General features: G+C 43.7%; 1 protein-coding gene and 1 long non-coding RNA gene across 2 annotated transcripts in view; one reads left to right on the forward strand and one right to left on the reverse strand.

Moving 5' to 3' along the window:
- INSC (INSC spindle orientation adaptor protein) overlaps positions 1–24,274 on the forward strand; it is a 128,024-nt gene that overhangs the window by 26,614 nt on the left and 77,136 nt on the right. Inside the window, exon 2 of the mRNA XM_017525797.2 lies at positions 7,438–7,538. Within this exon, the coding sequence (XP_017381286.1) occupies positions 7,483–7,538 (56 nt within the window). The 5' untranslated portion in view covers positions 7,438–7,482. The remainder of the gene's footprint in view (positions 1–7,437; positions 7,539–24,274) is intronic.
- LOC108302255 overlaps positions 6,517–24,274 on the reverse strand; it is a 112,134-nt gene continuing 94,376 nt past the window's right edge. The window contains exon 3 of the long non-coding RNA XR_001824271.2: positions 6,517–6,757. This is a non-coding gene — a long non-coding RNA (uncharacterized LOC108302255). The remainder of the gene's footprint in view (positions 6,758–24,274) is intronic.

Raw genomic sequence — 24,274 nt, forward strand, 5'->3', positions numbered from 1 at the left:
AGGCTCAGTTCATTCAGCAGGGCTGGGTGGCAGCATGCTTGGTTTCTTGTGCCTCCCATGGGAACCAGGGCTCTTAAAGTATCTGATTGCTGTAGCATGCCAGCCACCCCAGCTATCAATATCTCCAATGATTATTGCCACCCTTGCACAGGTCACATAGAGGTCCAGAGAGGGGTGGGGAGGGAGATGTGTTGTGATTACCTACCAGAGATCTTTGTAGCCCTTCTTTTCAATCCTGGGTTCCTACCTCTCCACCCCTAGGGCTTTAATGCTCTGACTGAAAGCTTACACCTGCCTCTTAAATTAACCCTTGTTCCTGGTCTTACTTTCTGGAGTTCATCCACTCCACTGGTTACCATGAGGACTGAAATTCCACTCTGATCATTTCACTCCCGTGCCCAAACACATTTGAAGACTCTCTATCACTCACAGGACAGAGACTAAATAATCAATTTCTTTCATGGTCTGGGCCATAGAAGCACCGTCCCTACTGCCTCCTGAGAGAATCTGGGTCCCCAAATACTTGCTACGTTTTCTGATCTCCTTGCCAAGGTTCACACTGCTCTTGACTCTGAATGCCCTTGTCCCATCTTCACCTGGCAAAATCCCTCCCTGCATTTGAGGCGCAGTTCATATGTCATCTTCTCTAAGGTGAAGAAGTCTGCTGTATTTCCCTAGCTGAAAGTGACCACTCCTTTTTCTGAATTCCCATACTACTGAGATAGTTTCCTATAAACTCCACCACCAGGCCAGAGTGCTCTAGCCTTCTTGAAACACTTGCAGCTCCGTAATCTCCCCATGCTCAGGATTCTGTGTCAAATCCTCTTCCTTGTGCCCTGCACACTCTTCCTTTTAGCCTCCTTTCCTTCCTCTGCTTTTTCCACATTCTTCTTTCAAGTTTCAGTGTTGGAGTGATGCCCTGAGAAACTTCCCATGACCCCTACTCAACTTCCATTCTGACCTCGTACTACTTAACAGCTTGCTTGCCCCACTTGAGGGGAGGGTGACATTCCCTTGATTATCTGTCATTGCAGTTTTCACACAACATTGTTACTGTCCACTGATCCATCTGTCTGTCCTGTGGGAGAACTTGATGAACACAGAGCTGGAGGGAGGCTGCCCAGCTGGATACAACCAGACTCTGAGGACTGCAAGAACTCAGGAGGGACAGGTGGCTTTGTCTCAGTGGATGTTAGGATGCAGAGCCCTTTCAAGGCACAGTGCATATGGTATGCAAAGGCTCCTCTTCCCCACCCCACAGTCGTCTCACTGAATCCTCATCAGGGCACTGTGAAATAGTTACCATTGTCTCCAGTTTATCAGGTGGAAGCTGAGGTTCCTTCCACAAGAACTCATCCACTCAGTGAGCAAGTGTCTATTGATTATTATGCACCAAATTCTGTCAGGCACCGGCAGTATGGCAGTGAGCAGCACATTCCTCTAGTCCCTGCTCCCGACCTTCAGGTGAGAAAAACATTAAGCTCTTATCAAGCCCCTAACATTGCAGCCCTTAATTATTTAATTATTATTGTGATAAAGTCTATGGAGGAGAAATACTGAGGGGACTAGGGAATCTTATAATAAAAGAAGGACGTGACTGAATCCGTGGTCAGGGAAGGCTGCCCTGATGAAGTGGCATTTGTTCTGAGCTCTGAATGATAGGAATAACTTGGTAAGAGGAGACAGAGGTAGGTGCTTGGCAAGGGGAGGCGTGGCTTGCTGTAGGGATGAACAACAGTCAGAGTGGCTGCAAGGCTGAGGGACAAGAAAGGTGGTTAGACAGGGACAAGATCTTTGTGAGACAAGTAGGCCCTGACAGGGTTTGGTCTTTGTCTAGTAGCAACAGAAAGCCATTGAAGGATTTTAAAGTGGGTCGATGTGATCAGATTTGTTCTTGAGATCACCCTGGTGGTTGTGTGGAGAACAGTTTAGAAAGGGGCACACCTGGAAAGGGGCAAGTGATGAAAGGAAGGCCTTGCAGAGGTCTAAGAGAGAGATGCCAATGCCCTTGACCAGGAAGGTGGTTGTGAGATGAAAAAAACATGATGAAGGGAAGGGATGTATCCAGGATAAATCTCAGGCAAGACATCCAAATCTAGCCTCTGGGCTCTAAATCCTGTGCATTTTGCACAGACTGGGGAAGGCAGATTGAAGAAAAGCCTACATTGTAGTCCCATGTTAAGGTGTAATCTGCATGCCAGATACAGGGGAACTTGATTCTTCTGCAGGTACCACAAGGCCTCAGAAAGAAATCTCTTCTCAAGCTCCTAGCTCTGTGTACCTGATTGGTGAATCCTAGGTCATGTGCTTCTGTCCTGTGTGCCTGATTGGTGAATCCTAGGTCATGTGCTTCTGCTCTATGTGCCTGATTGGTGAATCCTAGGTCATGTGCTTCTGATCTGTGTGCCTGATGGAAGTCATGTGCTTTATTCTTGCTGCAAAGGACTCTGGGAAACAAGTGACTGGTTTTTTAAAATTTCTATGTTGGGAAGCAGGTTTCCTCTTCACTAAGACTCATAAGTGAAGGGCTAGTTCTCAAATGTAGGAGGTGGGTTCATATCTTGGGGGTCATAAAGAAAGGTAAATGTTTTATAGATAGGAAGCAGATATGGAGACACTAGAAAAGTTTTATTTCTTCCCCAGTAAAGAAAGCAGTGCTCTTTAAGGGACTTTTCAGCTCCGAAAGCAGAGATTCACAATGATGGGTTGACAGGACAGTTCTGTTGCTTCCAGTCCTTTCACTTTCTGAAGTCTTTGAGGAAAAGCCATATGTGCCTGGTGCTGTCCAACTCCTCTTTGACTTGACAGCAGTCTCCTCCCTGTTCCTAGAGCTGCTGCCAAAACTTACTACTTTCCACAGTTCCTACTATCCCCTGTTCCTGTCCCTTCCATGTTGACAACCCTAATGTTGATGGCCCTAATGAGACTGCAGATTAAGCAATCTCAGACATACCTTGAGCTGTACCTAGATTGGCCCATTAGACAATGGCAGAAACCACTTTTGCTCCTGATTTTAATGGAATAATTTACTGTAAATAGTCTCCATTTCCTTCACAAACCCTGTGTGGTTAGCCAAATGGAGGTGAGCAAAGGCTGCCTCTAATGGGATGTAGGCACATAAATGAGCTGTCCAAATGGATCTGTTGTCACAGCAGGCATTGAATTAAATCAGAGACACTCAAGTCTTCAAGTCTTTCTTGTAAACTAGCCACTTCTAATGGGAGCTACACAGCCCAGAGGCCTGAAGAAACAAGGCTGCAGGATCCATGGTGGGATTTTCAGTGAATTAGGAAAGACCCTGGGGGAAGTGATGGAGGGATTTTCTCTTCCTTGTTCATTCCTACATGTGTCCTTTTCACCTCTCTTACTGGGAAAAGCAGCAACTCTGCTCTGAGTTATATTTCTTAACTCTTCCTTCCAACAGGAAGGGTACTACTTTGAGGCTGCTATGTACTAACCACAATATCAGGGACTTCTGCAAGTATCTCATTTAATCCTCATGATGTTCCTGGGGTGTAGTATAATTGAGAAAACCATATTTTCAGTGGGTTGGCAATTTCCCCAAGGTTATGTACTTATCAGGTATAGAGTCAGGATTTGAATCTATCAGATTCCAAAGTTCATGTTCGTTTTGCAACACCATGAGGACAAATAGCACAGGACCAAGGGCTTATCTTGAACTCAGTTTTGGTTTCCTAACATTCTGTGTAGCTTTGGAAGGGGTTTATTTTTCATGTCTACTCAACAGGATGAGTCTGACTTAGGGCTGTGGGAGTGGGTAGCCAAAGAGCTTCAGACTGGAGATGGAGTTTCGCAATAGGATCTTCCCTGAGGACTGCATGCTTTAAACAGGTCTCTGAAGTTTTAACTGGGACTATGTTCTCCCCTCTTCTGATCTCTTTAGGGCCTATCTCTGTCTATGTGACTTTCACAAAAGTGCCAATAAATGAGGAACAAAAGAGAAATGTCCCCATTGTATATCCCCCTTTCTTCCTTCCATGTGGCTGCAGTGTTTGCTTTTTTTTCCTGAGGGCTGTGTCACTGATGGCTGGCACTAGGTGAAGCTGGAAGATTCACAGTCTGGAGAGTGGGAGCAGTAGAAGGTGCTGGTGAGAGGGAATGGTGCTGGGCCCTCTGGGGCTGGGTGTTGCCATTAGGGAATGGAGTCTGGTTGTCTGTTAGCAAAGGCTGAACACAGGCTCTCATGTTCATCTGCTCCAGCACCTCCCCTTCAATCATCAAACCTGGATTCTAGTCTTCTGCCACCTACTAACCTGTGCTTCTCACTGAATTTAAGATGTCTCATCTGTAACAGAGGATGATGATGGCATTAAATGAACTAATACTATATGAAGCATTTAGAACAGTGCCTGGCACATAATACATGCTCAGTAAATGTTAGCTATAATTATTATTGTTATTGACACTTTATAAACAATGACTGGCTTAAACTAGTATTTCCTGTCTTGGCTTCCAGATATTCTTCCTCATCCCTAGTGAAAATAAGCTGTGATTCCTCTGACAGCTAATCTGATTCACAACCCAGACTCTTGACCATGCAGGTCTTTGGGTCAGAACTGTGCCCCATCCCACATTGAGCAAGATTTGACTTTAGACATTAAGGAATCTTATCCTTTTGGGGCAAAGAGGTAGCCAATAATGACATAGTCTGTGAATAGGGCAGTGATGCATATGCAATCAGATGTCCTTAAGGTGACTTCCCAGTCTTTGGGAACACACCAGATCACGTGAAGCAAGGCTTTATGAGCTGGCAGGCTCCCTCTGCATAACTGCTGGGAAGCTATGGGTAAAAAAGATGAATGAGAGCACCTCACTAGGGTACTTTAAAAGATCAAGATATATTAGGCTTATTACAGTTCTGTCAGCTAAGAGCCCAGAGGCTCCTGAAGGAAAAGAAGTTGATTTTTTTTTTTTTTTTTTTTGCCGTGGCTTGTTCCTGCTGTGTTCTAGCTGGCGTCTTGTGCTCACCACTTCTTTCTGAAGGGTTCACCAATTGGTGATCCAGATTGGCTATAGAATTTGTGGTCATAGAGCTGTGTTTCTGGAATCTGCTTCTTAGAATTCAGAAAACTTTATTGCATTCAGGCTTCACTCATGGCAACTCTTGTTCCTCTGGGTCCCTCAGAAATGGCTTGAATTAGAGCCAGAGGTTCCTCTAATACTTTATGTTATGGTATGTATGCTTCACCTTATCCTACAGAGTTCCATTGGTTCAAACTTCTGTGGACCGTGGAATTTCCTTAGTGTCTCCCTATCTCCTCACCTACATTAAGCTCGAATCTCCATTCCAACATTTTTACTTTGCCTCTTTTATTATCAATGGTGAAGATATGGAAATAAAATAAAATCTACTTGCTTACTGCCATCTAATCACATCTTAGCTTTTATCCTGAGAAGTTGGTATTTTTCTTTTTTTGTTCTTTAGCCAAACATATTGAAAAGGGAACAAATGCTTCATTTTATTGTTTCTAGTTTTTCTTTTGTGCCATCTCTTTTAGCCTACTGGCTCACTAGGTTCCAAAAACATACCTTCTCAGTAATAATAATAATGATGGAAATAACAGTGGTGAAAGCTAATGAACGCTTGTTGAGCCTCTCGCTGTGCTAAGTACATAACCTGCTGTATTTAATTTTCTGCATCTCCCTTAGCATAGCTGACCACAGAGCTGAGCACATAGCAGACTTATAGGACATGTAATAATAACAGCTACTATTTATTTAGCTCTTACATTGGCTGTATACTTCCACATTCCTAATCTCATGTCATCATTATAGTAGCTCTTTAAAATAGATATTATTATCCTCAGTTACATATGAAGAGATGAAACTCAACATCAATATATTAAAAATTTATCCCACTCATTCTTTCAACAGATGTATAGAATGCAGGCTAAGTGCCTGGAGCTTGGCTCAGTGCCAGGAACACATGTGGCGCCTGCCCTCAAGAAGTTCACAGTCTAGTTGGCCCTTCAGACAAAGAAACAGGCAACAGCAGCAAGTCTCTGCAATTATCTAGTGCCCTAGTTTATTCTGGGCTCCTACCTCCCCACACTTTTCAGATTGAGCATTTTCTTCTTTCTTCCCAGCATGATGAGGGGTGCTTTGTGTTCACCCACATCACTATTAAAGTGTTCCTCCTCCATTCTTTTCTATGGGGGCCCCTTGTAATCATGGAGTAAGCCTTCTGTTGATGTGCCCAGGGAAAGGTGACAGAATCTGCGTGTTCCTCAGGAGGCCTTACTCATGGGCTTGGAGGAGTTGGCAGAGAGAGAGAAATGAAACAGAGACAGTGTGTGCAAAAAGGCTTCCAGGAGCACAGCAGGGACAAGTTGAGGGAGAAAAAGACAAACAGGTGGGTAGCTGGTTTTGGTTCAAATGTGAGGCCCAGTGGAGCTAGGTGCATCCTCAGTGCTGGGATTGAGGGTCCCAAGAACCTGGCTTACTTTTATTTATTAGTTTTGGCTGTATAGAACAAAAACCCTCACTTAGACTGACTTAAACAAACAAGAGCTTTTATTTTCTTAGATAATAAGAAGCCTAGGGCTGAGCTAGGCTCCAGCATTAGTTGATTCAGTGGCTTAGTGATCAAGAACCCAGCATTTTTTTTCTTGGTGTGCTAACTTTGTTCTTCAGCTAGGGCATCTCATGATTGTAAGACGGTCTTTAGCAGCAATGAAGTGGATATGTTTCCTTGTTCAAGTCCAACAGGAGAGATACTGTCTCATCTTGTAGCTCTCTGTTGCGAGGAAAAAAAAAAACACTTTTCTGTTGGGAGAGAAAAATACTTTTCCTAGTAGCAATCCTGTCATGGCTCATTGGCCTAAATTGAGTCACATGCCTATTTCTGAACCAATTACTGGCAATTTGGGTACAATTACATCATCTGCAGTGGAATGGATTTGAGAAAGCAACCACTATGCCAATAACAGGGTCACATTTTCCAGGACAGACTTAAGCATAATCACAGTGAATAACCCAGTTCTACAGTGGTAATAGCCAGCGAATTAGAATGTAGAATTGCCAGATTTAGCAAGCAATACAGGATGCCCAGTTAAATGTGAATCTCAGGTAAACATAGATACTTTTTAAGTACAAGTATGTCCTATGGAATACCTGTGAACTGTGTGTCCCAATGTTTGATACGTACCAAAATAAGTCAGGCAAATGTTTGGCAATTGGAATAAGAAGATATTTTAGATATATAAAGTGGGCCAGGGACTTAGAAACAAGATCAAATCTGGGTTCTGCCATACTCATGTGAGGATAGTGGAGTATAAACTGGTTCCAAAGGAGAAGAGGGCTAGGAGGACTTACCTCTTTGCCTGCTTCGGTTCCTTATGGCCTGGGTCTGGGAGAGAAGGTGATTGCACCTCTTCTCTTAGGGCCTCGTTGTGCCACCTGGCCCTCTCTTTTCAGGATCACGACCGCTGCCAGCAGGCCTTGCTACAGATTGGGATCAATATGATGGCACTGCCTGGAGGTCGCCACCTGGACTCCATCACCCTGCCAGGTCAGCGGTAAGTCCTACAGCTGTCACTCCAGGCCAGGGCTGCCCCATCTGAACCCTGACTGAGGCCCATCCCCAGCATCCTGAGGCTGCATGCATTTTTCTGGTAGGAAGCCGAGGGTAAGTCTTCCTCCCCAGAAAAATGGGGATGCCATGTTCACTCAGCAAATATGAATGGAACTGGGCCCTGGGACATGGAGAAATCAGGCATATCCCAGTCCCCAGTGAGCTGAAGTCTAATGCTGAGGCCCACCATGAAACAAATAATTGAGTGGAGTGTGCTAGTAAGATGGAGGACCCCAGAGGAGGCTCCTGATCCTGCCTGGCTAGAGGGCTGGAGCCGCTGGGGGTCCTTGGCATTAGTGTAGGCCCTATCTGAGCCTTTTGGAAGGTGTCAGTCTACCCTTGAATGTTTTCTCCTTTGCCCAGAGCACCAAGGAGATAACTGAGCGTAGAGTTGATCCTTAGGAAGTGCTTGTCGTTCTGAGTTGAACAATGAGGGAGGGTGGGAAAGGTACATACTGAGCAGAAGGTAAAGCCTGGATGATGAGGTGAGAGGGGCTTGAAAACATCTTGTCTGAAGAAGGAGACACTTGGGGCCACCAGAGGTGCCTGCACACAGCTGGAAGATGTGGCAAGGCAGGTGTAGGTTTGTTGTGGCTGGTCCTGGAGCCTGAACCTGAACCAGTGTTGGAACTGCCAGGGTGCTAGAGCTTTGCTGACCAACAGTCCCAGTTGGCCAGGGCCTGTACTGATTTGGGTAAGAAAGTTCTGTGGCCCTGGAAACTCCTGGAAAACTTGGAAAATTTGTCATTGTAATGTAGGTTTGGTCTACAGAGGAACTCAGAAACCTCAGAGTGCTTGGGGCTTCTGCTTAGCCAGATTTATTCATTTTTTTTTTTTTTTTTTTGCTGAGACATTTTGATTGGGTTATTTTGAGGCAACAAAACCCAAGTCACTTTTGTAAAACTATTAAGCCATTGTTTTACTTTGTAATGTTCTGTGTTATATATTGCGTGTATCACTGATATTTTACCTTTATCCTTAGCCCGCTGTCTGAATTACTTGGGATTTCATCTTACTATGTGATTGATTTCAATATTGTTTGTTTGATTATTGAGTATTTATTTTTGGGTATGTGTTGCTTTTAAAATCAGAAAAAAAATATTATTTGTTAAAAGTCTACTGGAACTGTTTTAACCTCTGTGTACACACCAGTCTGATTCCCCAAATCCATCATTATAAAGAGGTTTTAGGATTTGACATACAGCTCATTCATGTTCCTGAGGACTCAGAGCATGGTTAGAAATGCCACTAAGAATTTCCTCTGCAGCTAGAAGCCAAGAATAAGAGATCATATGGGGGCCCAATTATCTTTGCACACAGTACCTCTAAGGTGGATCTCAGAGATGGTGAGATATAGACCTGTCAGAATATATGTGGTTTCTTAAAGATGGGGCCTGAGCCAGCCTTATTCTTGGCTTTTTGGAAGCCAAGAATAAGCAACCATATGGGAGTCCAATTATCTTTGCACACAGCATCTCTAAGGTGGATCTCAGAGATGGTGAGATACAGACCTGCCAGAATACGTGTGGTTGTTTAAAGATGGGGCCTGCCCCAGCCTTATGAAAGCCTAATGGCCTTTCATGAGGCAGGGAGGTGGTGCCAGCTTTGGACACATGACTGCCTGGCTTCAATGCTGAGCTATACTTCTTACTTGCTGTGTGGTCTGTGCAAGTTCCTGAACTCTATCGTCTGCTCCTCACTCTCCTCATGTAGAAAATGGGATAATACTAGCACCTGCTTCATAGAGTTAATGTGAGGATTAAATAAATTTATATATGCAAAGTGTTTGTCACACATTGAAAGCTGCATATGCAGAACTATTACTTATTGAATGCCTGCTGCTGTGTGTTAGAGCTCTTCACGTAGGTGATCTGGGGAAATTCTTCCGTAAATCCCTCTCCTGACCCCTTACCCTCAGCAAGTAACCTGACTGAGAAAAAGAAATCACAGGCAGACACTCTCAACAGTATTTTAAGCCAGGTAAAAGTAAAACTATCCTGGTTGAAGTGAAGTCTGAGACTTCCCTGCCCAGACAGTAGATTGGGAGCTGTGTAGCCAGGTGGGTAGCAGCAGCTCTGGCCATAGGGCTTTAGAATCCTTCCAAAAACCCCTTGCAGTCCTGGTATGGTCAGATCTGAACCTGTGCGGGGGTTGGGGAAGCCATCATCAGGACGTTTAGGAGAGTGGTTAGGAGTGCAAACTGCTCCAACTTGGTTTCTGGTTCTGCTACAGAGTAGCTATAACTTTGAGCTTTAGTTTCTTCATGTATGAGATGAGGATAATTTATACATGCATCATTGGGCTGTTAGGAACATGTTATGTATGAAGCATCTGCCTGGAGCATAGGACCTGCTTAATCAATGCTAAGTTCTGCTTTCCAGGAGAATAGGTGCTCTGAGTAGATAATGAGGGGCAAAGATCAGATCCTGGACCATTTTAGGCCACTGAGAACCACTGACCTATCTCTCCCTCTCTCTCTCCCACTTCCAACCTCTTCAGAATTTTTAAGGTTATAGGAAATTAAATTACATTAAAATGATTTAGGAATCAAATTATTAGGAGGCAAGGCATGATTTCTAACTGATCTTGCACAGCAAATACGTTGGAAGGAAAACACCAGACTGACTTAACATCAGGAGTTATGGCTGGCCGTAAAAGCTGCCGCTTGTGAAATGTGTTTTTTTCTCACAATGTCTCCATCCTTGCAGTTCTGATAGGGCAGGGTGAGCAACAGAGAGAGGGAGTGGTATTTCCTTTAATATGTTCACAGCCTGGCATTGCCAGGCCTAGCCAGAACACTGAGGGAATAGAATCCCTGGACCTAGCAACCTGTTAATTGTGTGTGTTCTGGGGGCATGAGCATGCTCCACATTCACAGAGAGGGCACATGTGTATTTACAGGATGTCAGAAGTGTTACTTTGCCTACTATGCAATCTAAAGCAGCATAATAGGCAGACAGTAGCTGCCACTTCTTTCCTCCTGTTCCAAGCTACAGAGGCCTCTCTCATGGGGAATAATACCATGGTTATTGTCTCCAGATAAATAATTAATGCTGGATAATTGACTTCTTTCTGTTGTATTCCACTGAAACTGAATTTAATTTTGCAGTGCCATTGTTCACCTCAGTGCACAAAAATAAATAAATAAACAAGTATTACCAAGTTGCATGGAAGCATCCAGCAGCCCGGGTAAATCATATGCATGAGGACATTGGTATTTGAGACCCTTGTGAGTAAATAGCAGCATGAAGGGCTGTTCTAGGTGCAGATTCCTAGGAGAGAGTAGAAGTCAGAGAGCCACAGCGCCTGGGCCAGGGTTTAGATCCTTTGATGAACTGGCATGAGTGGTGGGAAGTGGTCTGACAGGATGTGGTGGTTCTCAACTCTGTATCTGAGTCTCCTGGGATGCTTTCATATTTAAAAACAAGAAAATAAGCTAAAGAACAAAACTCTACTCTTGGAATCCCTTATGTGGGCCTAAGTGTTTGAAAGCATGTAGACCTTGGAATCAGACTTGAATTCAAATCCCAGCTCACTTCCTACCAGTTCTGTGATCTTGAGTGGCTGCTTAAGCTGTCTATGCACGTGTTTTTCCTTCAGCATAGTGGCAGTGACAGCTGCATTAAAAGGTAGTAAAGTGCTTGGATCCAGGAAGGAAAGCCTCTATAGAGCCTCAGGGTGCTTTGCAGTATATAAGCCTCACTTTCCCAGGCCATATAAATCAGTGGTCCCCACCCCTGGTCCTCAGCCTGTTAGGAACTGGGCCATACAGCAGGAAGTAAGTGGCCAGCAGGAGAAAGCATTACCGCCTGAGCTCCACCTCCTGTTAGATCAGAGAAAGCATTAGATTCTCATAGGAGCGCGAACCCTGCTATGAACTGCTGGCATGAGGGATTTAGGTTGCATGTTCCTTATGAGAATGTAATACCCACTCCCCACTGCCCCACTGCATGGAAAAATTGTCTTTCACTAAACCAGTCCTTGGTGCCAAAGGTCCTTGGTGCCAAAAAGGTTGGAGACTGCTGGTATAAATAACAGTAATATTTATACTCCCTCTCCCCACAAGTAGTGAAAACAATGCAATCTCAGGTCTGAGTACCTCCCTGGAAGGGGTCAAAGATTTATTGATGGAAGGGGAGGAAGCCAGAGGTGAGCTTCCTGGATAGCGGGATACTGTGGCTGCTATGTCCCTAGCTGGTCTTCATTTGCTCCTTGGTCTCTGGGCTCCTATCTTTCCATCTGGGATGTTGATCTTCTTGTTGGTTCTGGGCATGGTGGTGGGGCTGCTGGAACCTAGCCATAGTGGTCAGCATGTTGGCTCCGGGCTTCACACTCCCAGGGTTGTGCCCTCCGCCATCACAGCCTGGCCCTCATGTTCTGCCAGGATCCAGATGACCCAGCCCTTTGTTATAACTGTCTTTATGGGAAGGCTCCTGGCAGGCAAGCTGTAGGCCAAGGTCCACACAGGGCTGGGTCCAGATGTCCCCTTCCTTCTCCACTTCCTTCTATAACTTATCTAGCTCAGAAATCAATCTATGGCACTTAGAATTTTTCACTCTCAGTCCTTTCCAGTGAAGAGTCGGGGTGGCAATATTGATTAACAGGCTGGCCTTCACAAATCCTCATCACAAAGTTGGCTTATGGTTTCAAGCAGTTGTTATGGGCTGGGTACTTCACATAACTACTCATTTAGTCTTCAACTATGACCCATGTGTATCATTATTATTGTCTATATTTTGTAAACGATAGGTTGAGTTCTCTGGGAAACAGCTTTGAGGTGCAGTTTAGAGTTCAGAGTGGTTTTTAGGGGGGCATCTTTGGGACCAATGCCTGTGGAAGGGAGAGGCAGGAAGCAGTACTGGGCAGAGGGCAAGGTTCAGCCACAAAACTTGGCTCAATGATGTCAACTGATCTCGCAGGGGAATTTTGGAATCAGAGTTGTTGTCCATTGGCCAAAATGTCCAGGGCCTTCATGTCCCACCTTAATCTGTCATTGGAGTGTGTTTAAAAAATATTTTAAACTGGGAAGTCATTAGGCTGGGACTGCTCCAACACTTTAGGTTTCTACATAGCAAACTGAAGCCCAACATCAACAGGAGAATGAAACTAGAAACTTTAACTGATCAGAAATCAACTAACTTTTAACTAGGAACTTTCTCCTTTAATCATTAGATACATTTTCTTTGTTTTCCTTTTGGGTTCGGCCGGTAAAAGTTTGCTGCCCATGCTGCTTCAGAGGAGCTCTCCAACTTCTTCTGGTTTCAAATGCTGCCTGATTCATGAATTGTTTTTGCTTAAATAAACTCTGTTAAATTTATTTTGTCTAAAACTTTTAGACATCCTTTGGAAGGATGTGATCTTGGGTAAGATGGCTCTAAGAACATCTGGAGGGCCTAAAAGCTGAAGGCTGTTGGCTAATAATACTCCCAGCAACTGGGGCAATACATTCTGCCAAAAAGAGGAATCTGGGACGCACATCACAATGTCTGTCCCATAAGGGAACTGAGCCTTGAGGAGGTGAAGTTACTTGCTCAAGAACAGAGCCGACAGGTAAAGAGCTAGCATATGTGTTTCTATATGGTGCTTAAACCTCAGTGCTATGTAGTACTCTCACCAGTCTCTGTCTTTTCCATAAACAAATCATTTACTCATTTATGCAGGTAGTTGTTTATTCACTAGCTTTCAACAAAGTTCTTCTATAAATATTTATGGAGCGCAGGTCATCTGCCTTTTATGGTGCTGTGTGCTTGAGGACATGTTGGTGACCTAGTTGGATATTGTCTCCTGGCTTCATAAAACTCAGTCTTTATTCACTAACTTCTCTTTTGGCTTGATCAGACCTGGATTTGTAGGAAGTATACAATTTGGGGTTTTCATCTGTGACCTCTCCCTGTGATTGAAACACTTTTTCATATGGTTTCTATTCAGCTTTGAGTATGAGATGAGCCTGGACTGGATGTAGCTGCAGCTTGTGGCAGGCAGACTCCTGGTTGCCCATGGCTAGTTGGGGATATAACCAGCTTCTCTGAGCCAGTGGAGGCCATTGCAGGCCAGCCTGTCTCCATGTAGATAATGGCTTGCAGATGTGTAACTCTGTTCTGTGGCCAGTTTTCTGCTGCTGGGTCATTTTCTATGCCTGTGATGAGATGTGCAGACTGTAATTGTGAATGGGATAATTGGATATTTTTCTGTTGTTTAAGCTAAAAAGAAGGCCAATCAAAGCTAAAATTGAATTCCATCCTTTCTTCCATTTCCAAAGAGAAATCCACAGAAACATAGGGTGTGACCCTGAGAAGGCAGGGGGACAATGATTCAACAGTTATTTTTAAGAAGAGAGGAAGAATTAAAATTTTTGTACAGTGCTGGGAACAGAGATCATAAGGCATTGGGTGTTGTTGCTAGAGTTTCCCCAGAGTTCATCTATGCCATCCCTTCACTATAAGATGGGGAAACTGAGGCCTGGAGAGGAGAATGCAACTGTTGCAATACTCTTCAGGCTGCTTTCCCACCTTTTGGAGTCCCGCCTCCCCTGGGTTATGTTTCTTAAGTTAATGCTCTCACTCAGCCTTCAGTAAATCTTTTTATTTTATTTTTATTGCATTTTAGGTTTTGGGGTACATGTGAAGAACATGCAAGATTGTTGCATAGGTACACATGTGGCAGTGTGATTTGCTGCCTTCCTCCCCTTCACCTATATCTGGCATTTCTCCCCATGCTATCTCTCCCCAATTCCCTACGCCCCTACTGTCCCTCCTCTATTTCCCCCCAACAGACCCCAGTGTGTGGTGCTCCCCTCCCTGTGTCCATGTGTTATCATTTTTCAACACCTGCCTACGAGTGAGAACATGCGGTGTTTGATTTTCTGTTCTTGTGTCAGTTTGCTGAGAATGATGGTTTCCAGGTTCATCCATGTCCCTATAAAGAACATGAACTCATCATTTTTGATGGCTGCATGATATTCCATGGTGTATATGTGCCACATTTTCGCTGTCCAGTCTATCATTGAATCTTATGGGCTCTGTGTCCCCATTTCAGTGGAGTTCTCACATAGCAATTGTCTATAATAGAGAAATCAATTTCATTCATTCATTTGAATGAAATTTACTTTGGACCAAGAACTTACTTTGAGCCAAGCCTGGGGTAGACCAATAGTGATTTATGTATCTGTCTGTATCTGTCCTCCTTTCTATTCAGGGATAAATGTCATGAGGGCCTAAGGGCTGAATTCATATTTGATTCATATTTATGCTCCCAACTATGATTAGAATGCACACAGTAAGAGCTTAATCAGTGATTGTTGAGTAATAAATATTTACTAACTGTTTGATAAATGAATGATGAACTCTTGGCTAGGGAGTCTCAGGTGATGGTGAGAAATTAAATTAAATAGCTTGGACTGTGATTTTTTCTCTGAGACACTCTTCTGTCTCCAGCAAGCTATTCTCAATTTTTTAGTATAAAATTGCTGTTTGGAGGGAAAGGATAAGCCAGAGATTTATCCTGATTAATTTAAATACTCTCTTTGAGTGGGAGCCAAAGATTTAATTGGTTGAAGGAGTCAGAGAGTTGAAGAGACTTTGTTTTCTTCTAATGAAGAATAATTAAGAAGTATTTTTACTCTTTGCATTTAAGTTCACTGGGAAGAAGTGTGCAATCTCATCATCAAATCCCCTGTAGAAGAGCACAGTGTGGTGAGGAATGGATTAGGAGCCAGGGGCCAGCCTTCCACTAACATTCTGTGTGTCCTTGGACAATTTTTCTCCCTCTCTGAACCTTAGTTTCTTCATCTGAGGATGAGGAAGTGGACAAAAGTATCCCCAGGGACTCTTCCAGCTTTAACATTCTGGAAGTCTATGAGTGAGTTTCGAATGGTCTTGTGCTTTTCTAGACAAAAATAACTCACTTTAGTGCCACAGGGCTAGGAAAGCAAACCCATTGACTAAAACAAGTTCTTCTCATTCTTTACTATAAAATGCACAAAGGGGTCTAGTGTTTGCCTTGTGGTTGGGATGGAAATTTCAAGGCTTAGTAGTTTGGGAATCCTCCTAGCATCTGAGAATGTGCCCCGTTCAGGTTTTATAGAAGCCCCTTGGTATATCCAGGAGAAGTATTCTATGGTGGGGTTGTGGGGTGGCTTAGGGTGTTCTGCCTTGGTGGAATATAATACAGATAAACCCATGGATCCTAGCACTCTAATCTTCAAATTTGATCCAGTGATTTTCAACTTTACCGCCACCCCTCTGGCTACACTTAGCAACTTGCCATTTTCCCAACACATGAGTCTCTAGTTCTACTTCTTGCACATGCTGTTTCTCCTGTCAGAAACTCTATCCTCTTCTAATACTAATGCTTTTCCTGGCAAACTTGAGGACATCATTTAAGAAGTGGCCTGGGAACCCTACTGAGATATCCTGGCTTGGGTTACATATCCCTTCTCTGTGCTCCCTTAACCCTCTGTGTTAACTTCAAAATGCCATATGTAGCACAGTGAGCCATAATTATTTGTTTATAATTATTTAATAAATCTTTATAGATTGCCTATGAAGTACTGGGCACTGTTGAAGGTAGAGGGTGATGTCACTGTGCAATAAAGGATCCTGCCCTCATGGGGATCATATTCTCACATCCCTTCTTTGTAATCCTAGCACCCAGGCCCAGTACCTGGCCCATTTGGGGTGCTTAGTATGTTTTGAAGGCCACTTCCAAGTGTTTCTGGTATAGTAAAGTGTTTCTTTACAGAGAACTCCCCACTTCACACAGAAGGTAGAATAAAGTAAGGCAGAGAAATCCAAATTCAGGACTTTGAAGATTTTAAAATTAAAGTTCCATTCTAAGTGAAAGGAAATTCAAATGAGCCAAGAAAAGAATAGGCATAGATTTCCACAAACTATTGACCCTAGAGTTTTGGGGGACACTAGACACCAGATCAGCAGGATAATCTGAGAATAAGGAGCTGGTACCAGTAGCTGGAAGCCAGGGCATGGATCTTCTGAGCTTGGAAAATTGTTATCTTTGGGCTCTGAGGAGTCGGGTACGGTGACCTTCTCCCAGTGGTGGGCTTTGGGGAATAAAAAAGGCGGTCCACAAGACAAGGGCAGAGGCAGGGCAAGGCCACTGAGGGAATGAGGATCCCCCTAGGCAGTCAGGGTCCCATGAATGTCACTCCCCACTGAATCACTGCTTACATGGTCTTCTAGGCTTCCCTGCTGCTGCTACAAATTCATCAGAGGTCTGTGATGTTGAGGTCAGGGCCAGAAGTTCTATTCTGTATGTTGAAAATATGCACCCCAATTTTCCTCAGAAAGAAACCAGACAAGGGTTTGAGAAAAGACTAGACACTCCATCGACTTTATATGATCACATGCTTTAAAAAGGCAGCTATGTCATGTGTGAGCAGTCTTGCATAGCAGAAAGAGCTCTAGCTTTGGATTTGAGGGTTTGAGTGTTAGCTAAATAGCTAAAAACCATCAAAGAGCATAGCATAATAATTAAGAACAAGGCTCTGGTCTCACATTGCCTGGATTTTTTTTTCCGCTTATTTACTATGTGATGTTGGCCTACCAAATCCCAGTTCCGGGAATCTCGTAAGATTGTTTTGAGGGTTAATTAAACCATTAAGATTGAATCAAGCACTTAGCACACTGCCAAGAATGTAATAAGCACTCAATCAATTCTAGCTTTATTGCCACTATTAACAGTGAGGTCTTAGACAAGTTATATAATGCCTCTAGGCCTCAGTTTCTCCATCTGTAAAATTGGGGTGGCAATCTCCAATCATCAAACCATGGTGAGGCCTGGAGCAAAGGGTTCTTGGTACATTGAAGATGCACTATATAGTTGGTAATCCTCCCTTTTTGTTGTGTGGGTTGTTAATTCCTTCTGACTTTGGAACACCCCTGAGGAAATATTATAGGGAGAACACTATTTTATACTGCAATTTCTTGGCATGAGACTTTGCTACTCCCTTCTCCCATCCTAACTCCACCATGGATAATTCTGGCTTAGAAAAAAAGTCATCCGGCTTGTAGCCTGGTATATGGAGATGATTGTGGTTGCATCTGGCTTTGTGTTTGAGTCTGCCAGACTTCAGAAAGCCCAGATTTTAGGACTCAGTCCCCTCATTCCACATGCTCAGAACAGCCTCCCTCAGAATGCAATGAGCAGGGCTACTTGGGGAATAGGCAACTTCTGGGGGCTAAGTAGGAATCCTGGGAGCCACATTCACTGTCTTGGATGCCCTCCTTGTTCCCCCAGGCAAGGGGACAATCTTAATAGCATCAGCTTCAGATTTCAGTCCACCATGGAGACTAAGGAAATCAAACCCGAGTCCTGGCCTCTGGCCCCTCCAGCTCCTTGACCAGAGACCTTACAAGCTCCTGTCTGTGGTGGTTTTCCACCATGAAGGAAATGTGACTCACTGCCAGTCCATCTTCCTTGACCTCAATTTTCAATTCCCTTCCTCTGTATGAGTAATAGGATCAGTCATTTGTACTTGCAAAGGAAGGATTTCATGCATATTGAGATGGCAGCTCTAAGTTCATGGCTGAAGACGATTGACCCAGCGGGAGTTGGAAGGGGTTGGGGGAGCAGGCAGCCCCCACCACACAGCCAGAACTGCTTTGTTTAACCAGACTTTGCATACTGGGATCAACCAGCAAATTGAATAGGAGGGGGGAGCCCAGAGAGCCAGAGAGCGAATGACAGAGAGTCAGGCAAGCTATATAATTATGGGATGTTCAGCACTAACACAATCCAAACCTTAATGAGTCGCAGTCCCTAGACTCCCAAAATTGAGGCGAGCGCTTATTATGTGGCGGCACTGTGACCGTGGCTGGTATTAGATGGGTCGGTGGTGGGGCCATGTGGGCGGGGTTGACCAGGTCCAGTCTCCTCCCTGAGAAAGCTGGTGCCCAGATTGATGGGCCCCTCTGTAAGGCCTGGCCCCACTTCTGCTGTGGACTTGTGTTCTCCACTTGTCAGAGGCCACACCCTGTAATCAAACCAAAGGAAAACTAGTTCTTCCTTGGATGTGTTTCCTATCTCAGCTAGGACAGCTTCAAGAGAAACCAAGAGAATCAGTTTCGATTCTTCCCTCTTTTTCAGCCTCGTATCTTATTCTTTCCCTCCCAGATCATCCACTTCTTCCTATCCCATGCCATTGCCTTAGTTCAGACTTCTTTCTTCTCTCTCTGTTTTATAACTGTCATTTCCTAACAGGCTACTCTCCTGCCTAGAATTTAACCTGGCTGTGATTCATTTTTTACTGATTCTTCACACAATTGTGTGAAGTGGGAAGTGTCCCTGTTCTAAAATGCTTTTGGTGGCTTCAAATTGCCTTCGGGATTAAATCCACGTCCCTATTCATGGCATTCAAGGTCTTTGATCAACTAGTCCCTGTTTCTCTCTTCAGACCCCCTCCTGGCCCCTTCCTCAGAAGTCCCTGATGTTACAGTCTAGTGAAACTTCTTGCCGTATGACTTTTTGGCCATATGCCTCTGGGCCTTTGTACCTGGTGTCTCCCCTATGTGGAAGTCCTTTTGCCTTTGTCATCGTGGCCAACTCCCCTCCTCTAAGAACTAGGGCAAATGTCACTTCCTTTGTGTAAATATTCCCAGGCGAAGTGAGGCCCTCTGTCTTCTGTGATCCTAGTCTATCCTGCTCACAGATGCTTGATGGTAGTGTGGTGTTTAGTAGATAGAAGCTGAGACTCTGGACTCTAGAGGCCTGGGTTTGAGTAATGGCTTCATTATTTACTCACCATGTGATTTCTCCAGACAAAAGTCAGGCTTAAAGGAGATAATATATAAAGAGGGCTTGGACACTGCCTGAATTTTAGCAGGAACTCAACACTTCAGCTAGGCTTATAATTATAACCAAATTGAATTGTTGGTGCCTTTTTGCCTGTATGGGTCTTGGCTGAGCTCTATGAAGGCTGGGATTTTCTCCTGTTCAACTTTGTAGCCTTAGCTCCTGGGACAGGGCTGGTTCTGAGCAGGCCCATGGAAAACGCCAGGAGCTAGGGCTCCAGCCCTGGCCCCAGTGTGCACTGCCTGTGGAACTTGGGACAGGCAACTTCTCCTGGCCTCTTGCACCTGGGGGTCTTTTTTTAGGGGAGAGCTACCAGTGCAGCCCCAGGTGAAGGATCTTTTGTTCCTGAGTCTGCCTACAACTGGGAATAGAGAATCCTCCACAGGAACCTGAGACTTGGGAGTGGAGGCAGGGCATGGTGGAGGCAAGGTATCCAATTGGTAGCTGGAGACTGATGGAGAGTTCTGGAGCCTTGCAGATGGTGGAGAGACTGGCTCTTGGAAACCCTCTAGTGGTGATTTGTATACTCTCACCTGCATTTCATAGAACCGTACAAAGGTATCAGGATGGTAATGAACATATTACATCTGTGAATTCTCCTAAATGTCCACTTTGGCAAATGAAAATATTAAAGTAGGGAGAAGAACAGAATAGAAAAAACAAAACTAAACCATTTTTAGTATATACATTGAATCCCATGTTATTGCCTTGAAAATTCGTGACAAACGATAGGAATAGCTGGATGTGTGTGTATGAGAACGCATTTATAATTTTTACCTGACAGTACTGCACATGATGATGGAACAGAGCCGTGAACACTTAAGAACATACAGTCTAGACACTGATGAGCCGGGTTCAAAGCCCAACTTTGCCATTTGCGATATGTGTGATCTCAGATATATTACCCGGCCTTGCCAGGATTCAGTTTCCTCATCTGTAAAAGTAGGAGCATAAGAATACCCTTCTCACAGGGTCATTGTGAGAACCAACTGAGATAATACATGTGAATCAATCCACATGATAACTGGCACAGGGCCCATCCTCAATTAGTGCTGTTATAATGATTATAAATGTTATCTCCCTCAGCCTCACAACCCAATGAGACAGACAGTACAGCAGCATAGGTTATTGTTATTCCCATTTGATAAATGTTTAAATGTAATTAAGTTCCATACATATACATCAGCTGCATCGTCAGTGTGTCAGGTCCAGTGCCTTGCAGATGGCATAGCATGTAGCATGGTGGCATGTAGGGAGGACAAGACAGATACAAGGTCTGCCCTGTCTCATCTGGGGGGTAAAGCAGACATTTAAGTTGTTAAACAATTGAGACCTGTGTAGATCAGGGGAAAGACAGGGTGCTACAGACACGTGGGGCACATGGGACATAAACTTGTTGAGGAGTCACAGAGGACTCCTTTAGAAGAGACATTTAGACCAAGACTTCAAGGATGTTTAGAAGTCATCAAGGTGAAGGAAGTGGAAGAGAGAGACCAGCATGTGCAGAGCCTGGGAGGCTGGACATCACAGTAACAGGACTGAAATAGCTCAGGGTGGCTGGGACAGTGGTTGTAAATGAGGGGGGAATGAGCAGGTCAGGAAACTGAGGCTCAGAGAGGACAAGTGTCATGTGCAAGGACACCCAGCTATCAAGAGGTGGGAGTGGGAGGAGGGCACAGATGATGGCTCCTAATTGGGTGTTCTTGTGGCTTATATCATCATAATAATTGGCATCATTCATATACTGGCAGTACATATACACAGACATACTACCCTTTTTAGAGGTTAAAACTAAGTCATTCATGAGTTAATGAGTGATCAGAGCGTGCTGGAGTTTGACAGTTAACAAGATGGGGCTCTGAGTCATCAAAGAGAAGGCAGCTGTCAGATGTACACATTGGCTCATAGGAGTGGAAACAGTTACCTGGAGCCAAATTCAGGTTCCTTAGCTTTCTGAAACCAAAATAACAACAAGTTCCATTAGGGTACTGGACAGACTGTGGAGGTGGTGAGAGCACAGGCTTTGGAGTCAGGCACTGGACTGAAATCTGGAATTATCATTGACTAGTTTCAAAAACCTCTTTGAGCCCTCTTCTGTAAGATGAGGGCAATAAATAGCATTTCACTGGAATACTAGTTAGGTATCATATGTGCAAGTACTTGATATGTGCCTGGTATTCAGAAGGTACTCAAGAGATAGTTTCTTTCATAGTGTACTTGCAACTATGCTACACTAAAAAATAATTCATTACAGTAGTCAAATCGCTTCTTTACCCTCAAACCTTCCTACCGATTGAGAGAGGGCCGCAGCCTGGAGAAATGGGTGTGATAAAGTGATGGCAATGCCATAATCCATGCCCATGTTACAAATTACTCTCAGTATTAGCTTCGAGTTGGGTTGCTGGGCCTCGTTTTGCCTCCCGTAAGACCCCTGGGGTTATACCACAGGATTCTCTCTCTTACCATATTATACTAAATAGTTTAATTAACAGAAAATGATATAGAACACATGTCAGGAAATAATATGGAACATCAAATGTTAAGTGGGTAGGATGAAGAGTGAAAATGGAGATTTCTGACTAACACTGATGGAAAAACTTTTTCTGCCACTACAGCTTGGAGCAGAGGACCAGTGCATGGAGACAGGAGAGAATGCAGAGGAATTCAGAGGAAAAGGGGCCACTTCCACTGTAGGTGGGCACAGGAGGCATTTTGCAGAGCCCATTGAAGGAGGAAAAACCTCAGTGTCTCTGGTATTGCACAGATGGGTCAGTGGCAAGTTAGAAACATGCCTGTTACTAGCTCCTCAGCGCCAAACACTGGTGCAGGATTTATACTTAAAATGTGAACTTAGAGTGGTTAGGGATGGAGAGATGGAGAATTGCCTGCCACTTACATAAAAGCCCAGATGCACAGTAAGGCCTGTGCTGATGCAGCTCAGCATGGGATTCAGAAGCAGATCAGAGGCAGAGCAACAAGAACATTGAAAAATTTGAACAAGATTAGAGTAGTCACATTTCCTTTAGTCACATTTGACTGAGGCTTCACAAGAGCCTTAGTGCAGAGGGATGGGAAGTCAATAGTCTAACCATGCTGTAAATTATTTATAGCTTGTTACATAAATAATTATGCTTTAATTAGCTGCTTAGTAAACAGTTTATAGTTCATTGCATAGCAGAGGTTAAGTCATTCTAAAGTCACCTATGTTGTTTTTTTTATAAGGTCCTTACTGGGAGAGCCTTCCTGTTGGGTTATACAAAAGTATGTGGGCTAGATGGACCCAGCTGACATCTGGTGACAAGAGTTGTTGGGGGACATGGGAAGTATTCTGTTTACCAGAATAAAACCCAAAGTGTTTACAATGGCTTCCGTGGCTTTACATGATCTGGCCTAATTCATTCTCTGAGCTCCCTCCTACTAATATTTCCATTGTTCACCCTACTCTCGCCACACTTATCTCCATACTGTGTTTCAGACAAAGCAGACGTCCTCCCTCCCAAGGTCTTTGTACTAGTATTTCCTTTGCCTGCAATGCTCAGTACCCGTATTTCAGCATGGCTAATTCTTTAACCTTCTTGAACTGTTTACTCCATCTTAGCTTCTCAATGAGCCCTGCTCTGACCGCTTATTTAAAATGGCCATTACTTCCCTGATTCCCACATGACAATCATGACACCCCTTATTCTATCACTATTTTTTAATAGAAATCATCTGCTTTTAACATACTGTATTCATTTTTATTTATTGTATTTATTATTGTTGTCTGTTTTCCCCTGCTATTATGTACTCTCCACGGGGGCTGGGATGTTAGCTTGTTTTGCTTACTAATATACCCCAAGTGCTAGAACTGTTCCTGGCACCTATTTGGCACTAAGTAAATATTGTTGAATGAATGAGTGGGACTTGTGAGAGTAGGTTGGCCATGCACTCTGTATAGATGCTGAGAGTGCCTGGAAGTTCTTAGAATGAAGTTCTATAAGAGGGCAGTCCAGTAAGAGGGACTGGACTTCTTGAAAAGAAGAGATGTCACAAACTGAACCTATCATTGTGTCTTCCAAATTTATTTCTCCTATCCATTCAGCTGCTCAAGTGAACAATCTGGGTCTCATCTCATCACTCTCTCATTCATCATCTATATGAGTCAGTGTCCAGGTCTTACTGATTTTGTATTTTTAATTATTCTTGAAGGATTTTTACCCAACATCACTTCGGTCATCAGAGCTGAGAGTTACTATTCACTTTACATTTGAAAGTAATTTTGAATGAATATAAAATCCTTGGCTCACACTTTATTTCCTTGAGTATTTTTAAATATTTAACTCTACTTTTTCTGGTATAAAGTATTGCTCTCAGAATCTGATGAGAGGTAAGTTATGGATAACTTGCACTTATTTTTAGACACACAATTTCTTCTCTCTCTCCCTGCCTTCCTTCTCATTCATTTCACTTGTGCAATAATCTTACCGTCTTACTAGAGTATGTCTTGCATGTTTGCTTTCATGTATGTAGTATGCTCTTTCAATATATAGTTTTAAATCCCCTGTCTTATCTGAAAGTTTTCTGATTTATAGTTTTTAGTATTTACCATTTCTGTGCTTTGAATTTCTTCCTTAGGAACTTACATTGTGTGTTTGTTTGATCTTCTTACCTAACGTTAATATTTGTTGTATTCTCTCAAATTCGTTTTATCTTTTTTATTTTAAAATTTTTTAGACAGAGTTTTACTCTGTTGCCAGGCTGGAGTGCAATGGTACGATCTTGGCTCACTGCGACCTCTGCCTCCTGGGTTCAAGCAATTCCCCTGCCTCAGCCTCCCAAGTAGCTGGGACTACAGGCACCTGCCACCACGCCTGGATAATTCTTTGTATTTTA

Source organism: Cebus imitator, unplaced genomic scaffold, assembly GCF_001604975.1.
Source record: "Cebus imitator isolate Cc_AM_T3 unplaced genomic scaffold, Cebus_imitator-1.0 Scaffold39, whole genome shotgun sequence".
Taxonomy (NCBI): Eukaryota; Metazoa; Chordata; class Mammalia; order Primates; family Cebidae; genus Cebus; species Cebus imitator.